Source organism: Scomber scombrus, chromosome 8 (assembly GCF_963691925.1).
Source record: "Scomber scombrus chromosome 8, fScoSco1.1, whole genome shotgun sequence".
Lineage (NCBI taxonomy): Eukaryota > Metazoa > Chordata > Actinopteri > Scombriformes > Scombridae > Scomber > Scomber scombrus.
Window position 1 is genome coordinate 29,232,772 of NC_084977.1, and position 18,971 is coordinate 29,251,742.

General features: G+C 39.5%; 1 protein-coding gene across 1 annotated transcript; it reads left to right on the top strand.

Annotated features, from left to right (window-relative positions):
- The first annotated feature begins 5,884 nt into the window (after window positions 1-5,884).
- Window positions 5,885-13,917, top strand: mylk4b (myosin light chain kinase family, member 4b). The gene is made up of 12 exons (XM_062424468.1): window positions 5,885-6,418; window positions 7,852-7,933; window positions 8,797-9,241; window positions 9,350-9,579; window positions 10,032-10,137; window positions 10,921-11,014; window positions 11,660-11,769; window positions 11,902-12,043; window positions 12,417-12,487; window positions 12,602-12,730; window positions 12,820-13,051; window positions 13,873-13,917. The coding sequence occupies exons 1-12, from the start codon at window positions 5,885-5,887 to the stop codon at window positions 13,915-13,917; spliced, it is 2,220 nt and encodes a 739-aa protein (XP_062280452.1).
- Window positions 13,918-18,971: the final 5,054 nt, after the last annotated feature.

Sequence of the window (18,971 nt, forward strand, 5' to 3'; positions counted from 1 at the left end):
ACACACACACACATAAGCACACACACTTTATTGACGTCACAGAGCTCCTCCATCCCATTAAAGGAATCTTTCTAGGGTCTGTCCTAGGTCAGACTTGCACGAACGTTATCGCGGCAGCTGAACTGTGAAAGTACAGACTGTCATCGGCCAGCGGTGACACAAGTAGGTTTATACAGATAGAAAAGCAGCAGGTGGAGCAGCAGAGATAATGTTCAGCCTTCTTTCCATTGTTATGTACTCGCCAGACCGCCATTCTCCAGCAGTCCTGGAAAAAGCACTTGAAAATTAAAACCCTGAAAAACATGCCTGTGGTCATATGAATAATAATGCATGTTGCAATGATGGGTGTTGTTTAAACCCTCAGATATTTACTTTAAATTATAGTCCATGGTTTGCAAAGATACCAAAAAAATATCACGGTAGATTTAGGGAAAAATTTGCATGCAATGATGTGCAAGATGTGGAATATTCTAACTTCCCTTTTATATTGCAGCTATAAAAACATAATCATAAGCACAATTTAGCTTCAATTAAGTCCTGCCTGCATGCTATTATTGTAGAAATATGCTCTCCCCAACTTACATGAGGTGGGTTAAAGGGTTCAAAATGCAAAAGGATGCAAGCATTAGCAGTGAAACAGCCAAATTGAGTCAATTTTATTTGTTTCGTCCAATATTACAAATCATAAATTTGCCTCTCGAGATTTTGCAATCTGTAAAGCATACAACATCCAACATCCAACATCCATAGATCCTCAATTGAATATAAGGACAAACTCCCCCAGAAAATAGAAGAAACGTCAGTAAGTGCAACAGAGGAGGAATCCCTGTTTCAGAACAGACAGACATGCAACAGATGTTGTGTTTACCGAATTACAGAAATACAACAGGGAAAAACAGGTTGACAGAATTAAGGATAAATTGATATCATAAATAAAGAAACTCGTTTTGACGAATGGCAACGGTTCAAGCCTAATATTAGGCCAGAGGGACTGAGCTTCCCCCTTAAAATCGCAGAAGGTCAGCAAGTTTCTCTCATAGAAGAACTCCAAATCTCTCTCCTCCTTTTAAATTCTACATTTCAAGACTGAAAATGTCCAAATGCCGCAGAAAAGTACAACCTTCACTTGCCAAACCAAATCCTCAGAACCCCAAAATCCACTGTGTATCAGTCACTTTATGTTGAATTCAATCAGTTTATGTTAACTTATAAAGTTAGATACATTTAGTGTTTGCATTTTCTCAGGTAAAAACTGTGTTGAAAGCTTAAAGTTTAAACACAAATAATCTCCTAAAATCATGATACAGAGATGAAATATGATGAAAAACTTCCTTATAGTGAACTTGGAGAGGTTCAACTCCCCTCTGATTATATTATTTTCGGTCGTAAAGATGCTGTGTGGGATGAGTCATCCTTTGCGGGCAGGGATGCCATATGGAGGTCGGGGACATCCTGGATGATTCAGGGCCTCCATAGTTGGACCGGAGTCCTGGAACATGCTCAAGATACGAAAGCTGTCATTGAGCTCTCGTTTGGGAGAGCCAAACATTTTTAGTGACCACAACATTTGTCCATTGTCTCACTGGGAAAAATGTGCAGGTGCAGCTCATGAATCTCCAATCTCTCGAGTCCTTCAAAGCATCCGGCCCCCCCCCCCCCTAAAATGGATCAAATTTAAGGGGCTGCGTATAAATACTCTGAGTGGATCTACAAAGAATGAGTGTATTGAAGTTTTAATATAGTGTGAAAATAAAAATGAAGCCAGCACAGTGTTTAATTTCTTTAAAAGACGACATGGAAATACTTGAGTATCTGTATTTCGTTACTTTCCATCTCTCTGTTGCCAAGCCATTGTTATATGAAGACTCAGTTTACCACAACCTGAGGCACAGGCTTGTTGCATGTCACGCACTCTATTATTGTGTCTGTGGGCAGAAGCTCGATACATCCACATTGTTCAGGCCTTTGCTATGGAGCGATATTGGATTACTGGATCGTCTGCTGCACTAGAATAAACATTATGTATTGTCAGCGTCTTCCTGCTGAGTAACTCTATATGTGGAGAGAGTGAGTGGTGAGGCTGGGTCAGTGTCATTCCTAAACAACGCTCCTATGACACACTGACGCTCATCTTTGCATGTAACCCTTTCTGACGGGGGATTTCAGAGATTTACCATCAGGGAACAGTTAAACCTTCCACTGCACACAACAACAGTTCCACACCAGTCAACCATCACCCTGATAATATTGTCATATATATATATGTGTGTATATATATATATATATGTATATATATATATATGTGTGTGTGTATATATATATATATATATGTGTGTGTGTATATATATATATATATATATATATATATATATAATATTGTTTTTTGTAGCATCTATTTTGCCAGATTCTTTCCATCTTTTAAATATATGTCCATCACACATTGTCAGACACCTAATCTAGTGATCAGTGAAACTAGTGAATAATCAGTGATACTACTACTACTACTACTACTACTACTACTACTACTACTACTTCTACTACTACTACTACTACTACTACTACTACTACTACTACTACTACTACTACTACTACTACTAATAATAATAATAATAATAATAATAAAGATAAATGCAGTTGTGGCTCAGGAGGTAGAGCGGTCGTCCACCAATTGGAAGATTGTCAGTTTGATTCCTGACTCCTCCAGTCACCTGTCGATGTGGCAAGATATTTAACCCCAAATCGCTCCTGTTGCTGTGCCAACAGTCTATGAATGGTTAGTTTCCTCCTGATTAGCAGGTTGGCACCCTGTGTGGTAGCCGCTGTCATAAGTGTATGAATGTGTGTGAATGGGTGAATGAGACATGCTGTGTAAAAGCGCTTTGAGTGGTCATAACAACTAGCAAAACGCTATATAGGTACAGTCCATTTACCATAATAATAATTATTATAATGTGCCTTTCAAAGCACTCAAGGACACCTTACAAGACACATATAAAACAACAACAACAGTACATCAATCAGAAAAACACTGATATGGAACAAACATGATGAGTCTCCCATGGGTGCTGATAAAACTGATCCTATGACGGTGTGTAATGTGAACGTGGTCGCTTGTAGTGATGAACCCACAGAGAATTTAGATCCAACCTTGTTGAGGTTAGAGTATGGGTTACTGTTCTACTGTATGGTTCGGTCTCATCACTCATTTCACTCGTCAGCCTCATTTATAGCCACAGCAAGCAGCTGTTTAAAGCTCTGATAAACTCACTGTACACTTCCTGTCCTGTACCGAATGACACACAGACAAGGTTAGCAACTCATTGGAGCGTTTAGTGGGAAATGAACCATACATTTTTCTCTGAAGTGAGACAAAAATAAGTCTTGAAGGAGAAGGAATATTGGACTTTTATTCATTGAGTGGCAAGAAACAACAATTTTAAATCAACGCTACTTTAGTCCATGTTTGCTGGATGTGTAAACAAGCAACAATGAGCTAACATGTTTAGCCTAACAACTTAATGAAGTGGTAATATGTTGCTAAAAAAAGTTAGCTACTGCTCCTTTAAGGGTATTTGTAGCCTGATTAACCACTTAGCTTAGTTTCACCCATGAGTTAACTGGTGAAACAGCAAATTAGTATTTGGTTTAGAAAATAAAATAATATTAAGATTTTTGATGCTCTAAGTAAAAAAAAACAACTTACGATAACTGTGAACAATTATCGAATCTGTTGACAATCAAAGATTACTTAAAAGTAGTTTTCAGTCATGGATTATAGTTATTAGATCAATTCTTAATGGAAAAAAAAACATTTTCATTCAGTTCTTCGAGTATAATCTTCTTGCTCTTTAAGCATCATGGTGAGCAAATGTCATTTAATGCACATTAGTGGACTGATTTTGTGTGAAATGGCCCTTTAACTTCTAGGAAACCTACATTATTAACCAGGGTGATGATACAGTATGTTTGAGTTGCAGCAGTTTTTGGTCAAGAAGTGGTTAATGCAGATGTGTTAATGTTTACAAAGCAGCTGAGTGTTTTCCTGATCAGTGATCTCATTTGTCCATTCAGGGAACAAACATGCATTTCCACGTTATGACTTGTTCTGTGTCTCCACTCGCACCGTGTTCTCTTTCATTCTCACCGTAGCTGGTTAATAGGCACCGAGGCTACGAGTGTTAAACCTGACAGCTGACGAGTTGTCTGTACTGGGAACAGTGCGAGGGACAAACAGAGTATAGGTCAGTTTTTTCCGGTGGTGACAGATGGGTGCCAGTATATAGGCGCCGGCGCTTTGTCACCCTGCCTACTCCAGATACCTCTGCACTGAGACGTGGACAAGTTTGAGGCCAGTGAGCAGGAGTCAGACACATCTCAATACGACCCTAACGGAGACCCATGAACTTGTGCGTTGGTCTCTCTGTGTCAGTTCATTCTCTTTATTCTGTGACAACAACACGTGTGCACTAAGTTTCCTCTCCATCAAATCTCTTCTCCTCTGTGTCAACAGTTCTTGGGTGTCAGTGGTATCACCTGTTTGTGGGTTTCTTCCGTTGTCTACACGTTGCACGGATGGAGAGCCTATATTAGGAACCTCGCTGCCTCTTTTTACACTGTAAATGAAACCCGTCTTTTCTTAGAATCCATACTGCAACCTGCAAACATTGACTAGAATAAACTTTTTACTATTAAAGTTACAGTAATCGCCTTTACTTCACCTTGCTTTATATTCAGAATGCTATCTTTATTTTAATAATACATTTGTATTTGTTACACCATGAACATCAACGGTATGAATGAGCTACAACATTAACAAGATACAGGTTATTTAACTATTTAGACAAACAATTAAAATTAATATTTAACCATAAATAGAGTAAAACCAAAAAGTACATATCCAGCATGAAAGAAAGCAAAATATACGTTTTTAATACTCAATACTTAATCGTAATTCAAAATGCAGCTTAATAAAAAGCGTGTTGGCAATGTTGTGATATCACAAGCACAATATACAAAATTAAACATCACATTTAAAATAAGAGGTCTTGAGGTCTGTTTTTTCTTTTCTTTTTTTTTTTTTTTCTTTCCTAGAGAGTCTTGACCCTCGGGGTTACAAGCAATTATGCAACGTTGTGCTGACGCATCAGCTGGGTGATAAAAACAAGTCAGTTGTGAGAACCGGGTGGCATTTGACGAGGTTCAGAAATACTCACAATGTTTATGTGTTTAAACAAAGTTCTCAGTGGTTAATAAAGTTTTTTGCAGCCTTGCACGCACTCACACCTGTCACCCCTCTTCCTGTTGCAGAACAATTGTGAAAGCCAATTTAACTTTAACTAACTTCTACAACTTCTACAACTTCTACAACTTCTACATCTTCTACAACTCCTACATCTTCTTAATTCCCAGGTTTGGGCGTTCCCCTGTTCTTTTTTTGTTGGCTGTACATTTTATTTGTTTGTCTTACTTTTCACCGCATCATATTTCAGTCCCAGATTCTTTGGATTCTGACACCTGACTGAAGGGCTTTTGAAGTGTCTCAAATGTCACATAGCGATCCTTTCCAGCATCTCCCTCTAAACCCCCCATCAATCCCCTACTGCACACCCGAGCCCTCAGCTCTTATCACTGGCCACTCTGTGCCTGACGTCCACAGGGGGCTGCTCTTTAATTTGGAGGGCAGCCACTTGCTATTCTTAAAACTCAACTCAGTGCTGCTGCGTTGGGGGAGAGATCTCTGATCTCCCTCCGCTTCTTTTCTCCTGCCTACAGCTTTGTCTGGTGTATGTTTTTATATTTTAGTTTCTATCAAGTCTGCACGAGGCTTCATTTGTGAATGAAAAGTGTTTTTGGTTTTTGAGAGGGGATCTACTGCGAATCCGCCATGAGCTCCAGCCTGGTCAACTCTTTAGCCAAAGTGTATGATCCCAACCCGCTCCACGGTCAGAAGCCTGGTGGAAGGAAGCTTTCTTTGAATGGATCAGACAAGTCCCAAGCTTCTTCTTCCCCTTCTTCCTCCTCTCCTCATGATGCCCTGCGCTGTGTGGAGAGCCGTATGGACTCCCTGAGCTCTCAAATGGAGTGTTTGCTCAACATGCAGCAGACCGTCCTCACCCGGCTTGACGGTCTATCCCAAGACGTGAGGGGCATGGGTCGCGATCTGGCATCTATGCGCGAGGAGGGTCGTGGAGGAGGTGGTGGTCATGGTGGCTCGGAGGTGGTGGCGGTGTGCAGGGAGCTACAGGTGGTGGTGGAGAGGGCCACCGAGCGGATGGAGAGTCATAGCCGTAGGTTGGATGGGGTGGAGAAGCTGGTGGAGGGCACCCAGCAGGTGATCAGCTTCATCGGGGAGGTGGTGAAGAGCTCCAGGCTGGTGGAGCTGCTCTTCAAACAGCCTGGAAACAAACATAACAGGAAGGTGAGAGTATTTAATCATGTTACCACCAACGTCTTCGGGCAAGAAGTGGCCAAAAACAAGGAAGCTTCGCAAATGAACTGACTAATTGATTATTGTGCCTTGCTTTGAGTACCTAGTGGTTGTGTTACTGTACTATGTGCATGTCAACATAGTGAGAAGTCTAACTGCATTGTGATCATTGCAGCAGACTAACTAAGTGCTGTCCGAAAGGTTGCAAATGGCATCCTCTTGATTGCATAGGTGAAATGTGATATTATTAATTCCTGGCTCTAAAATTTAAAGAGGTATAGTTAAATGCACATGAGGCACATCTTTTAAATGTCTCTCCACATGTTTTTGAATTCCTCGTCTGTGTATAAAAACTGATATACGTGGCTCTTTGTGAATCTATTATTAGTTCTGCTGTTCTTTAACATGTCGTTCTCAGATTGTTTGTAATGTTAAGTAGTTTTCCTACTTGTATCAGAGGTGTAGATGATTAGAGTCAGACTGGTTCTCTTATCCAAATCATGGCTTTATCAGCAGTGGGCTGGACACACAGTCAGTTTAGCACTTGCAGTCTGGCTCGTGCTGAATCAGTGACGTTATACTGTAGTGATTGATGAGATGGTCTGGTGTCCTTTGTATGAAGCACCAACATAGTCTGCATTAAATTGTGCATGTTTGGTATTCTTGGTGGACTGTTTTATAGCTTTTACTACGCTGTCTATGCAGAATATGTGTGTGTGTGTGTGTGTGTGTGTGTGTGTGTGTGTGTGTGTGTGTGTGTGTGTGTGTGTGTGTGTGTGTGTGTGCGTGCGTGCGTGTGTGTATGTGTGTGTGTGTGAGATGGGATACCTTACATACTTGAATTCTGCTGATTCAGAGGGTGTTTTCAGGGGTGGGAGGAAGGTTAAGAGAAAGAGATTCATTACTCCATGTGGCTTCTGTCACACATGTTAAATGACAGGGAAACTGTAGCAGGGTTCATCTAAAAGATTTCCCTATCACCCTGTACACATGTATCAGTGTCGTGCATTGAAAATAATGTATTTTATTGATATTGCTCTCATATAATGCTCTTAATTCACTGTATGGTATACTCCATATAGAAAAGAAGTCTGAAGTAAATGAATAAATATATTAGTTTGCAGTGTTGTTTCATATGTAGTCTGCTGCAGATGATATGTGAGGATATGACTTTTCCTCTTTGTTGAAGAAGCATGCATCTCTGGTGGTAACCATAGCAACAGCAACAAATACTTTGGATTTCCGAATGAGTTTCCAAAAATCTTCCCACAACTAAGAAAAATAAAATGCTGTAAATATGAGACTTTCATATCTGGTCCAAGTTGTGTCCTCATCTTTGGCTTCATGGCTCCAGTGTGTTATGTATGATAATGTCTAATGCTTCATCTTCTCTCTGTCTGTTTCTGTCTTCTTTCTAAAACCAGGCTAAGGATGACAAGGATAAAACCAAACTGAGCCTGAAGGGTTTGAAGGCCCAGAAGAAGAGGAAGCCCCCAGATACGTCAGGTTAGTCTCAGATAATCACCTGAGTTCATGTAGATACTTGCACAGCATCTTTGTGTTTAATGATCTGCTAGAATAGGATAGACAAGGACATTAAATCTCCAAAATAAGTCATTGAATATAAGAAAAATGGAAAGACAGCCAACTTAACTGAACTTTGTCCGCCTCAATGAAGACTAAATGCTAACTGGAGCATCTTTGTGGTGAATGATCTGCTTGAATAGTATAGACAAGGACATTAAATCTTTAAAATAGTTCATTGGATTGAAGAAAAATGGAAACTCTACAAAAACTATACAGTTTGGCCTGTTAGTGTTGCTTTTTATTTTTTTTTACCTGGATGGTTATTTCAGGACGTCTTAGATTGACTAAGCTACACATCGGCCAACTTCGCTGAAGTTTTATTAATCTAAACTTTGTCCGCCTCAGTGTAGACTCAGCTAAATGCTAAGTGGAGATTATTCACATGTTTAGCTGTACTACACATGTCTTTAATCGTCTCTTATTGCTTGCCAACTAGCCTAGTATGTTAGAATTAATCTAAAATACAGCAAGTATTAATAGGAATTAAGGCATTAATTTGAGAAGTAGTCCAATATGAAATATTGTAGAGCTCCATTATTCAACTGATGTGTTTGACAAGTAGAAGGAAGTGACCGGTTAAGGTTGCTGAAGAGGATCAGCATTAACTTTCATCCATGAATGTCTGCACCATATTTCATGACAATATATCCAGAAGATGTCGAGATTGTGGTTGACCAATTTATCAACCAACCAGCTTAGTGTAAAACATGTCATGAGTGAGGCATCAATTATCAGAATGCATTTAAACACTCATGGTTGCATCTTTGCTTTTCCCACTTCAGACTCCCTGATTGAGCCTGTGCTGCAGGAACAGGTGGAAAAACTCAACAGACAGAATACGGAGCATTCACATGGAAACACAGAGGCTGACATACAAAGAGGGGAGGACAGGGGAAGTGGAGGACGAAGACAGGAGTCGACAGAGCTTATCCTGGATGGGTCGCACACCTCGGCCGCCCTGCCAGAAGAGGACAGGAAGAAGACAGCTAAAGAGAGAGAGGAGGCAGAAGAGGAGGGGAGTGTCTTTGACGACTCAGAGGCTGAGGAAGAGAGGGAGAAGACAGAGGGAAAGACAGCTGATGTTATTCCAGAGCAGCCTGTAGGAGGGGAGGATGATGGGAAGAAAAGGCATAAAGGAGAGGCAGAAGTGTCGCCTAAATCAACACAGAGTGTCATCACAGACGCTTCCAATGAGATCTGCAAGCCTGCTCTCCTCACACAAGAAAGGTATTTGTAACAGAATCAAAAATCTTCATTATCATCTCATTTTTTTAGTGGCACAAATAAAATAAAAACATTTAATTATTCATTTCAATTTCCTGTGTGTGTGTGTAGCTCTGAAGAGGTCGGCGATGTGGCCACGTGCAGCAAACGTCGTGTCGCAGAAGAAGACGTGGTTAAGGACGACCTGAAAAAAAGTCGAGTGGAAGGCAGCAAGGTGGAAACCGCTGATGGACAGTTGGCGGAGGGGGCCGAACCAAAAGCCTCCGAATCTGATGACGTAAAGACAAAGACGGAAGAGGACGGGAAGGAGGATGAGTCAGGGCTGATGGAATTTATCATAGGTGAGACATAAAGGCCTTATGATGCATGAAAAGCAAAAGTGAGCTACTACTACATCAGGACTTTATCCATAAGAGTTGAATATAAGACTGCTACATTCTGGCTTTATTTGGCATAAATCCACATTTTTATCTCAGATTCCTGGGCAGCAGACTCTAAATGCAGACTCAGCTTAGTGTTTAGTTGGTGACATTTGACTTTTTGTTCCTCACACTTTGAAGCAGATCCAATGTCATAACACCCTGCCTGTTCAAGCGTCACTAACATGTCAGCAGGCACAGCTGGCACAGCAGATAATGAGACTTTGGCATGCTGCTATTTTGATCCACTTCGTATCTAGGGGGCGAGGGCCTGTGGTGGTCTCTTCCTCAGTCTCTGCCTAATTATATTTTAAAGCAAAAGCAAACTCTTCTTTACCTCTCTTAAAAAAAACTCCTCTCCTGTTTTTCTCCAGACTCCAGCCCTCCACCATCAGCACCTTTTGACCACCGCATCGTGACTCCCAAACCCCATCAAATCGCCACCTACTACACCATAAACCGAGACGAGGTCCTCGGCGGGTGAGTGAGAAGAAAACCGCAGAATGCTCGGCTCTCATAATAATACGGCCGAGTTTATTTTCATTACAGATACGACCACAGTCGCCGTAACACATCAGTCTTCTCTAATGGAATAACAGAGGATCTCACGCCCCGTGAGGGGACGGCTAATAGTTTTTTCCGAGACCTTTTTATTGTGCCCCTAAAGGGCAGATGATTGCGAGCCTAGGGAGGTAGAGGAGGGGGGCAACTTGCAAAATAGCGGGCCTCTCTGATGTAATAGACCAGTGCTAAATCCTGCCTCTCAAACTGGAGATTACCCCTCAGCACGCAAGCACATTTCTAAGATTTCTGACATAATGACACAGTACATAGCTCTAATTGCTGTATGACTGAAGGGGCCAATTATAATGTATGTACACAAGTGACTGGGGGCTCCATCTAATGATTATTTACCATTTTCAAATATAATATCCATTAATCGTAAAGAATACTGACAAATAACCATCATAAGTCAACATCATCATCTTCATATTACTTGTTTTGTGTGACCAACATATATAACTTTGGGTTTTGGATCAACCAACAGTTGAAAGCCCCCCAAAAAATACATTATTACAATAATATAAAATATAGAATAAAACTATAAATCGACACAGTTGAGAAGCTAAATCCAGCAAATGTTTTGGATGTCTGCTTGAAGTGTTTAATAAATCAAAAATCCAGTTTCTAGGCTCCTTATTTTCTCTGTTGTTATCAATTTGTTTGACTTATCAATGTGTTTTTTTGCTTTTCTTTGATTAGGGGGCGTTTTGGACAAGTCCACAAGTGCATGGAGAACTCGTCTGGTCTGATGTTGGCTGCCAAGATCATCAAAGCCAAGAGCCAGAAAGAGAAGGTGGGGTCATAATTAACCAATCAGTGATGAATACGATACAGCGTACATGCTCAATAATGGCGTTGGGATGCCAGATTCTGTAGATGACCTAATAGACGATTACTTTTATCATTGCTAAGCACCATAAAGGATTTTTAAAAATAGACGCAGCTCAACAGCCAAGAGGGTGCGAGTATGTGTCAATTTGTCAGTCTCATTGTGTTTTTTTCTTGCTCTCACTCATCCAAAAGTGATGTAAGAGAGGTCACATGTCCGAACATAGCTCTGAGGTTACATTATCATCAAGATATTCAAAAAGCTCAGCGCCAATCAAAAGCCCCAACAAATGCAAGGCCAAATCCTCAGCTGGCTCAGCTTGACGTCACTGACCATCCGTCCAAAACTGACAGTGTTGCTGCCTCCCGCCTATCTGCCTGTGTGTCTGTGTTCAGTCAAATTTACATATGTTGTAATATACTGCCAAATAATGCAACAAAAAACCCCAAGAACTAATGAATTTATACCATTTTTGCTCATTAGACTCAGTATTATTCCAGTTTACTAAACAATTACTCGACTAATTGTTGCATCTTTGTCATTTTTTTATATTGTATCTCTACTTTTATGTGTGTATATTGACTTGTTTCACTATTTTCTGCCTCTCAGGATGTGGTGAGGAATGAGATCCAGGTGATGAACCAGCTGAATCACTCCAACCTCATCCAGCTGTACGCCGCCTTCGAGTCTCGCCATGACATCATCCTCGTCATGGAGTAGTAAGTCTATCTAACAGCGTCTTTCTGTGTGTGTGTAGTTTTTGTCATCGTGTATTACTAAAGCAGCAGCTGCATTAAAAGCTCTTTTTCCAGATGTTGATATATATATATGTGTGTGTGTGTGTGATTCAGTGTTGAGGGAGGCGAGCTGTTTGACCGCATCATTGATGAGAACTACAACCTGACGGAGTTGGACACGGTTCTGTTTATACGCCAGATCTGTGAAGGGCTGCAGTACATGCATAAGATGTACATCCTGCACCTCGACCTCAAGGTAAACCTGCATAAAGTTTACTTCTTTTATTCTCATTTTACTGTCTTATCAGTTTTTGTACCCATTTCCATACTTTACTGCACTGTTCCACCCTTATTTTACTGTATTTCAACCCAAACCCTATTAAAATGATATATTCCAATATTTATTTATGTGTAGCTTTGTCTCTCTGTTTAGTTTTTAGGGTAAATCACATAAATACTGCAGTCTCTCACGGGGCTAAAACAATGAAATTCAACAACTGTTAAGGCTTTCAAGTCTAAATCTGCTTTTAGTTGACAGGGAGCTCACAGTAGAAGTCTGATATCTGTCTGTCTGATATATATTTTACCCATAAAAAGGTTGTAACGATCAACTTTTTCTTCTTTTTCAGCCAGAGAACATTCTTTGTGTCAGCAGAGCTACTAACAAGATAAAAATCATTGATTTCGGTCTGGCCAGGAGGTAAAAAGCTTTAGTTATCTTCTCTTTCATAAGTGGATTTGTTGAGCCCTGTGTATATATGCGTGTGTATGAGTGTGTGTGTATCTTATGTTTGTGGTGTTTTGTCTCTAACAGGTATAAACCCAGAGAGAAGCTGAGGGTCAACTTTGGAACGCCTGAATTTTTAGCTCCAGAAGTCATCAACTATGAGTTTGTTTCATTCCCCACAGACATGTGGAGCCTCGGCGTCATCACTTACATGCTGTGAGTCTTACACGCTAATTTTATCCACACACACACACACACACACACACACACAGCAGCACCCCTGACCTGTGCTTCTTTCCCTTCAGACTGAGTGGCTTGTCTCCGTTTCTGGGGGACGATGACAACGAGACACTAAACAACATTCTGGCCTGTCAGTGGAACTTCGAGGAGGACGAGTTTTCGGACATCTCAGACGAGGCCAAAGACTTCATCACCCGTCTGCTGGTGAAGAGCAAGAGCTGGAGGATGAGCGCTGCAGAGTCCCTCAGACACCCCTGGCTGTCAGACCGGAGTCTGCACTATCGATTAAATCTGAAGGTAAAATCTAAACACACTTTTGTTTCTTTTAAGGCCAAGAAAAGCAGAGTTGTTGTGGTCTGAACACACATGACACACAGCAGAGGTTAGAACAGGAGACAAACTATGAGGGAATATGACACATTTGTCAGTTTAAAATTTGATATTCAATTAAATAATGAATCAATAATTAGAAATGAGAACATTTAATTGCTAATAGGGAAGGTAATTAAGGTTTCTTTTACTTGGGAGTTTCTTGTCAATTAAGAATGTGGACGTAATAGTTAAACATTTTAGGAAATATATGTATTTGCTTTCTTTCCAAGAGTGAGATGACAAGATTGATATCAATCTCACAAATGGAGTGGTTACCAGGGGCGGATTTAGGGACAATTTTTTCACATGTGCAGAATTGAATTTTACTGCATTGTATGACTACTGCAAACATAAGTATTAGTAGTAGTGATTTATTTTGGCCCTTATAAACAATACATTAAAAAAACACAACATAAATAAATTACAATAAAGAATTAGATCAAAAGGAAAACAATAAATATTACATTTTACATTACATTTAATATGAATCATTACATTTTCAATTGCATTGCATGAAACGTCTTCAGAAGTTTCGCTTTTAATCACAATTTTGATTAAAAAACTCACTCAGATTTAGTCGGCACCTGCGTTGTAGCACCCGTCTTGGTAGGCATATTTTGGTAACAGTTGGCAGGTTATCAAGATTATTGAAAGGAGTTGGGGGAAAAAAAGCATTACACTAAGAGATGGACAACAAAACAGTGTTTATTTAAGTGCTAATTTTTGTGTTTCCTCTCTGCCTGCAGAAAAACAAGTGCCACTCCACACATGCTCCTTCTCCAGAGAGCTAGACAGGTAAGATACATATATATATATATTTTATTGCATTTAGCCAACAAACAGTACCTAAAAATTATTACTCAGCTTAAAGTATTTATTTTAAAGCTGTTCTTCATCATCTTCAATCCTGAAATCTGCTTTTGTTTCTCTCCAGGAAACACTGTGAGGCCCTCAGCATGCCTCTTGACAATGTAGGGCCCTGGTGCCCAACACTGGACCAATGCTGCTTTACCTGTAACGGCTACTGGATAACTACTCTCTGCCTCGCACCCTCACATCAGCTTACCTCCGCAGCTTGTAGTTCGGACCTGTAACAGAATATTGTGAGGCCAGCAGGAAGAAATCTGACCTTTTTCAACCCCCCAAGTTTGAGGTAGAAACGGCCTGCTAGCATGGTAGCTGTCCTGTAGAGTACAATACTTCAGAATGAGCCTTTGACGCTCTGTGGTATTAAGTTTCTTGTAGCTGTAAAGGTTAAAAAAAGACCCGTTTTTCAATAGCGAATCCAAGATATTAGAGACAAAAGGCCTGTGTTACTTGCCACTTCTACAACTTCCACTTCTCAGAAAGAAAATCTGCAGTTTTGCATCAAACAAACACTGTTGTTCTCCCTCTGACTTCGTCATGTCGTCCTGATTTGTTGCATGCTTTGCACTTTGTTTTCGGGCCTATTTCTCCAAGATTCAGCAAAAAAGAAACACACACACACACACAAGATGTAGACTGAATGTTACTATTTAAATAATATATTTTTGTGAATACAGATTATTTTCTTTCTTTTGATTTACAAGTCTTATAAAAATGTTATCTCTTTCTTGAACGTGACATAAAAAAATACATTTAGAACTTGCTTGATTTTTGAAGTCACGCCCTGTTTAATTTATTTTGTATATAACACAGCTCTGCATACCGTCGTTCCCCTGGAAGTAAGAATATCTCAGTTACTGTACGCTTTCTGGTTTGTTCCATAATCAACCCACATTCATTTTCACTGTAGCCTGGATTGCCTTCTGTATGCATTCATGCCACCAGAGCTTGGCTTTGCTTCGGCAGTATTGAGTAGCCCTCTCACCTTCCATGAAGGCGTAACGAACAACAGAATACTACCTATGAATGATTCATGTTTATGACTGGAGTGGATTCTTATGTTCCTTTATTTACTGGTTCAACACCAGTCTGTACTTGAAGTACAAAGCTTGTATTCGATATGTTATGTTTTATTTCAGGGGAGACAAACAGGATTTAGTTTAGTTATCCACATAGTTTTGTGTTAATGCACAGTTCAGCTTGATGAGGAGCCAACAACAGAGCAAAAGAAGACATCAGTCTGTGCAGTATTGTCCCATTCTGGGTAAGAAATGGAAAGTTGGATGAATATTAATCACTCAGTTGTTGATTGTTCCATTTGAAAATGGAAAAAGCTTTGTGATTTTGAATACTTGTTTATTTGAATTTATGACTTCTTTTTTTTCAAGTTTTCTTGTGTAATGATAAATAAATAAATGTAGAATATGAATAAGCAAATAAATAAAGCACACTAGAAAATGAAGAAGAAATATTGTGTTTTTTTCCCATGAATTGAAACAGAAATGGACATTTTCTTTAAATATTGATAATATGACCTCACATCACTGAAGTTATAATGAGATGTGTAAAAGTGTACCAAAATGTGCACGTGCATATTTTAGATATGTATCAAACATGTTCACAGTGTACTGCTCTGTATGCAGGGTTTTTAATCACACATTTAATCTGTGCACATATAGATTCCACATGATTGAGGATATTTATGTTTCTTCATATTAAAACTGGTCAATGACCAAGTTAAACCACTAGAGAGCAGCATATCTGACTGAGTGCAGGGAACTGAACAAGGGGGAAAAAAGAGACAGAAATTCTTAGATTACATTTAGAGATTTTGGTTTTACTCTTGAAATGTTGTGTTTGAATCTTGGTATTAATGTCAGGACGAGGATCCAAATCTCAATTAACAATTGACATTCCTGTATACTCCCGTCAGTATCATTCACCTGATAAAACAAACACCTCTCCATCCACAGTGAGAGATTTAAGGGATTTTGGGAATTAAGAAAGACAGAAAGACGATGGACAGCTGACCTTTGCGGGCCAAAGTAAAGATTCATTGGGAGAAAAATTATCATTTCTCTCATCAGTCGATACATTGAGGCAGCAGACAGGTCCAAGGAACTTCGAAACTAAAAGAGAACTAGAGCTGTAGTTCTCAAAGTGGGGTCTTAGGACCCCCAGGGGTGCTTGTGGAGGTCCCCAGCAAAAAGGGAAATACATTATTTTCACTATAATTCCATCCAAAAGTAAAACAATGACAGAATGTGTGATTATTTTGGTCTGGATTTCATACACTCTCTATGACAAAACATCTGAAAGTGAAAATCTTATCAGATGGGGGATCCTTGGACAAAAACTTGTCAAATAGCGGCTGTGGTCTAATTTGGGTCAGTTTAGGGGAACTTGTGGTGAAAGATTTTCCTCCAAAAACATCACCTGATAACTGATTATAGGTCTTGATTTACACTTTCACATAAAACTCGATTTTTAAACATGTATTGTCGTCCAACTTCAGGTTAACCCTCTCAAATGAAACTCTAATAGTGCAATGAGTCATTTGTGTGAGATGTGTGAGTATTTTGTAATTACCCTCACTGCTTCAGTCCAGCTTTAAAGGTGTTTTTTTGGGTTTTTTTGCACCTTTTATACAAAACATAACCCTCTCTTTTTTGCAACTAAACTCCTACATAGCATCACATTTTTCGTTCATGCACAAAAAGTACAACTTTACTTCACTGCTGTTGGAATTCAGGAGCGAATAAAAACCAGCTGGTTGCTCCAGAGCTTAAAACAAGCAAACAAGCTGCAGATTTTCTCTGGTTGTGTCAGTGTCACCTCTACTGAACATCACCACACCAGAGCTGGAGCTTTAGAGATTTAAGTATGGAGTCAGCTGCATGTCAACGTGGAGATTTGAACTCAGAACCTCCCGATGAACAACTGCGTCTCTGACAACTGTTTCCTTTGTGCTGTGACGGTTACAACTTTCTTTGACACCATCCATCTTCTTTTTCTCTCAGATGAACTTAACCCCGCGCTGTTTCCTGTTCCCACACGTGCAAAGAATGAAGCTTTTTCTGCACAGCAGTAGACACACTGTCAGAGTCAAATACCTAAAAGCACACAGCGAGACACCTGCCCCCTAAAACAAGAGAAGAGAAGAAGAAAGGCCTCGGGGCTGACACAGAGCTCTTTTGATCAGGCAGGGTGGATGAGTGGACTGCTGTGGTTCTCAGGACCCCAAGCACTTGTTTTTCTCTCTCTTCTTTTTAAATATTGGAGAGCCTTTACAATGATGTTTACTTTAGTCGGTAATGGAATCACACCTCCCATCATGCTGTGCACCCTGGGAAGTCGAGCAGAGAGGGAGAGAGAGAGAGAGCTTTTTGACCAACGCTACCGAGACTCTCAGCTGGAGCAGATGTTGTCGTAAACGGTCAAATGTACAAGAACAATAAGAGATTAGCTCTGAGAGGTTTGATCGCTCCTGTTAAGATAGCGTCTCAAGTGATTGCGGTTTGTTCTTGTGAAATGAATCTCTCTGTCAGTCAATATATCAAGTTCTCCTCCTGAAGTTCTGCTTATTTTGGCAAACTGACCAATGACCAGATCTTTAACCCAGATTTTCCTCTTAACGTTCGCTTAAAGTCAGAAAAACACTCCATTTTCCACACGATAGGAGAGTATCACATACTCTGTGTTCAGCATTTGGTTCTTTTGATGCTTCATTAAAACTGTATGGAGGTTAACACAAGCCTGACTGGCATACTCAAACCCAAGACTGCTTGTTTTTTTTGGGAATTCTCCTTTTGTTTTTAATTAAACACATATTTCACATTTATTCACATATTTCTACCCATATTTTTAATTCATATCAACCTATTTTGCACAGTTTTTTTGTACATTTATTTACATTTTCTTTCAATGTATCTAATTACTTTGAATACGCTGTGCTTTACCAGTCCCACATGTAGTTTTCTCTTCATGTTGCTATTATCTCTTTGTTGTATCATGCTGCTTTGTCAGCTGAATTTCCCTCTGGATAAATGAAATATTAACATTTAGGATCTCTGCAAATCTTTGGGAATTTAATGCAATTGAAAAAGTTCCTGCAGGTTTTAACAAATGCCTTTCTGACCAACTCGGATCTGAAAGAGAGGAGTAAGAGTTTTCTCAGGAGTGAGGTTTTGACATGAGTGTTTATTCCTCTTGCAGTGATACTCATTAAACACAATATAATGTTCACAAAGGGGTGAATCGGCACATTTGTCCTTCAAACATACACGGCCTAAATGAATCCGTCAGTAGTCCGTCTTTCACTGTTTAGTTTGAGCAGAATGTTTAATCAACCACAGTTACACAAGAGTTTGGCAGGAAAGTGATGGTTCATTTTCATATCATAGCTTTCACAGTGCTGCTGTGAATTGTAACCAGATATGAACACATCATTCACACACATTCACCCATCGGCAAACACAAGCACACAGAGAGAAACGTCCTCTGCTGGGAGAGACGTATTTCTCACTCCATGCTTGTCTTATCTTTTGCATGTTTGCATGTCTTTTTACTTTGTTTTTGTTGGTTGCAAAAAACATTCCTGATGTTAAATAATGGAAATGATGTAAATACAGTGTGTTTTGAAAGACTATTTTAATGATGAAATGCTGAAAGAATGCAGAATTTGTCTGTCAGAATAGAAATATGGATATTTATCTTTTTATTTATTTTTGAAAGTACATTTTATGGAGGATATTGTGAAAAGATTATCAAGTCAAGACTAATTTATTTATACATTTAAAAACAACAGGAGCTGACTAAAGTGCTTTATAGGGAAATTTAAGATACTTTTAAATAATTAAATAAAAAATAACAAGAATAGATAAATAACTGTAAAGGACAAAATTATAACTATTTTATCCTGATATTATAAATTAAGAGGAGTCAAAGGTGAGTTTATAAATGTGAGTAGTGATAGGGA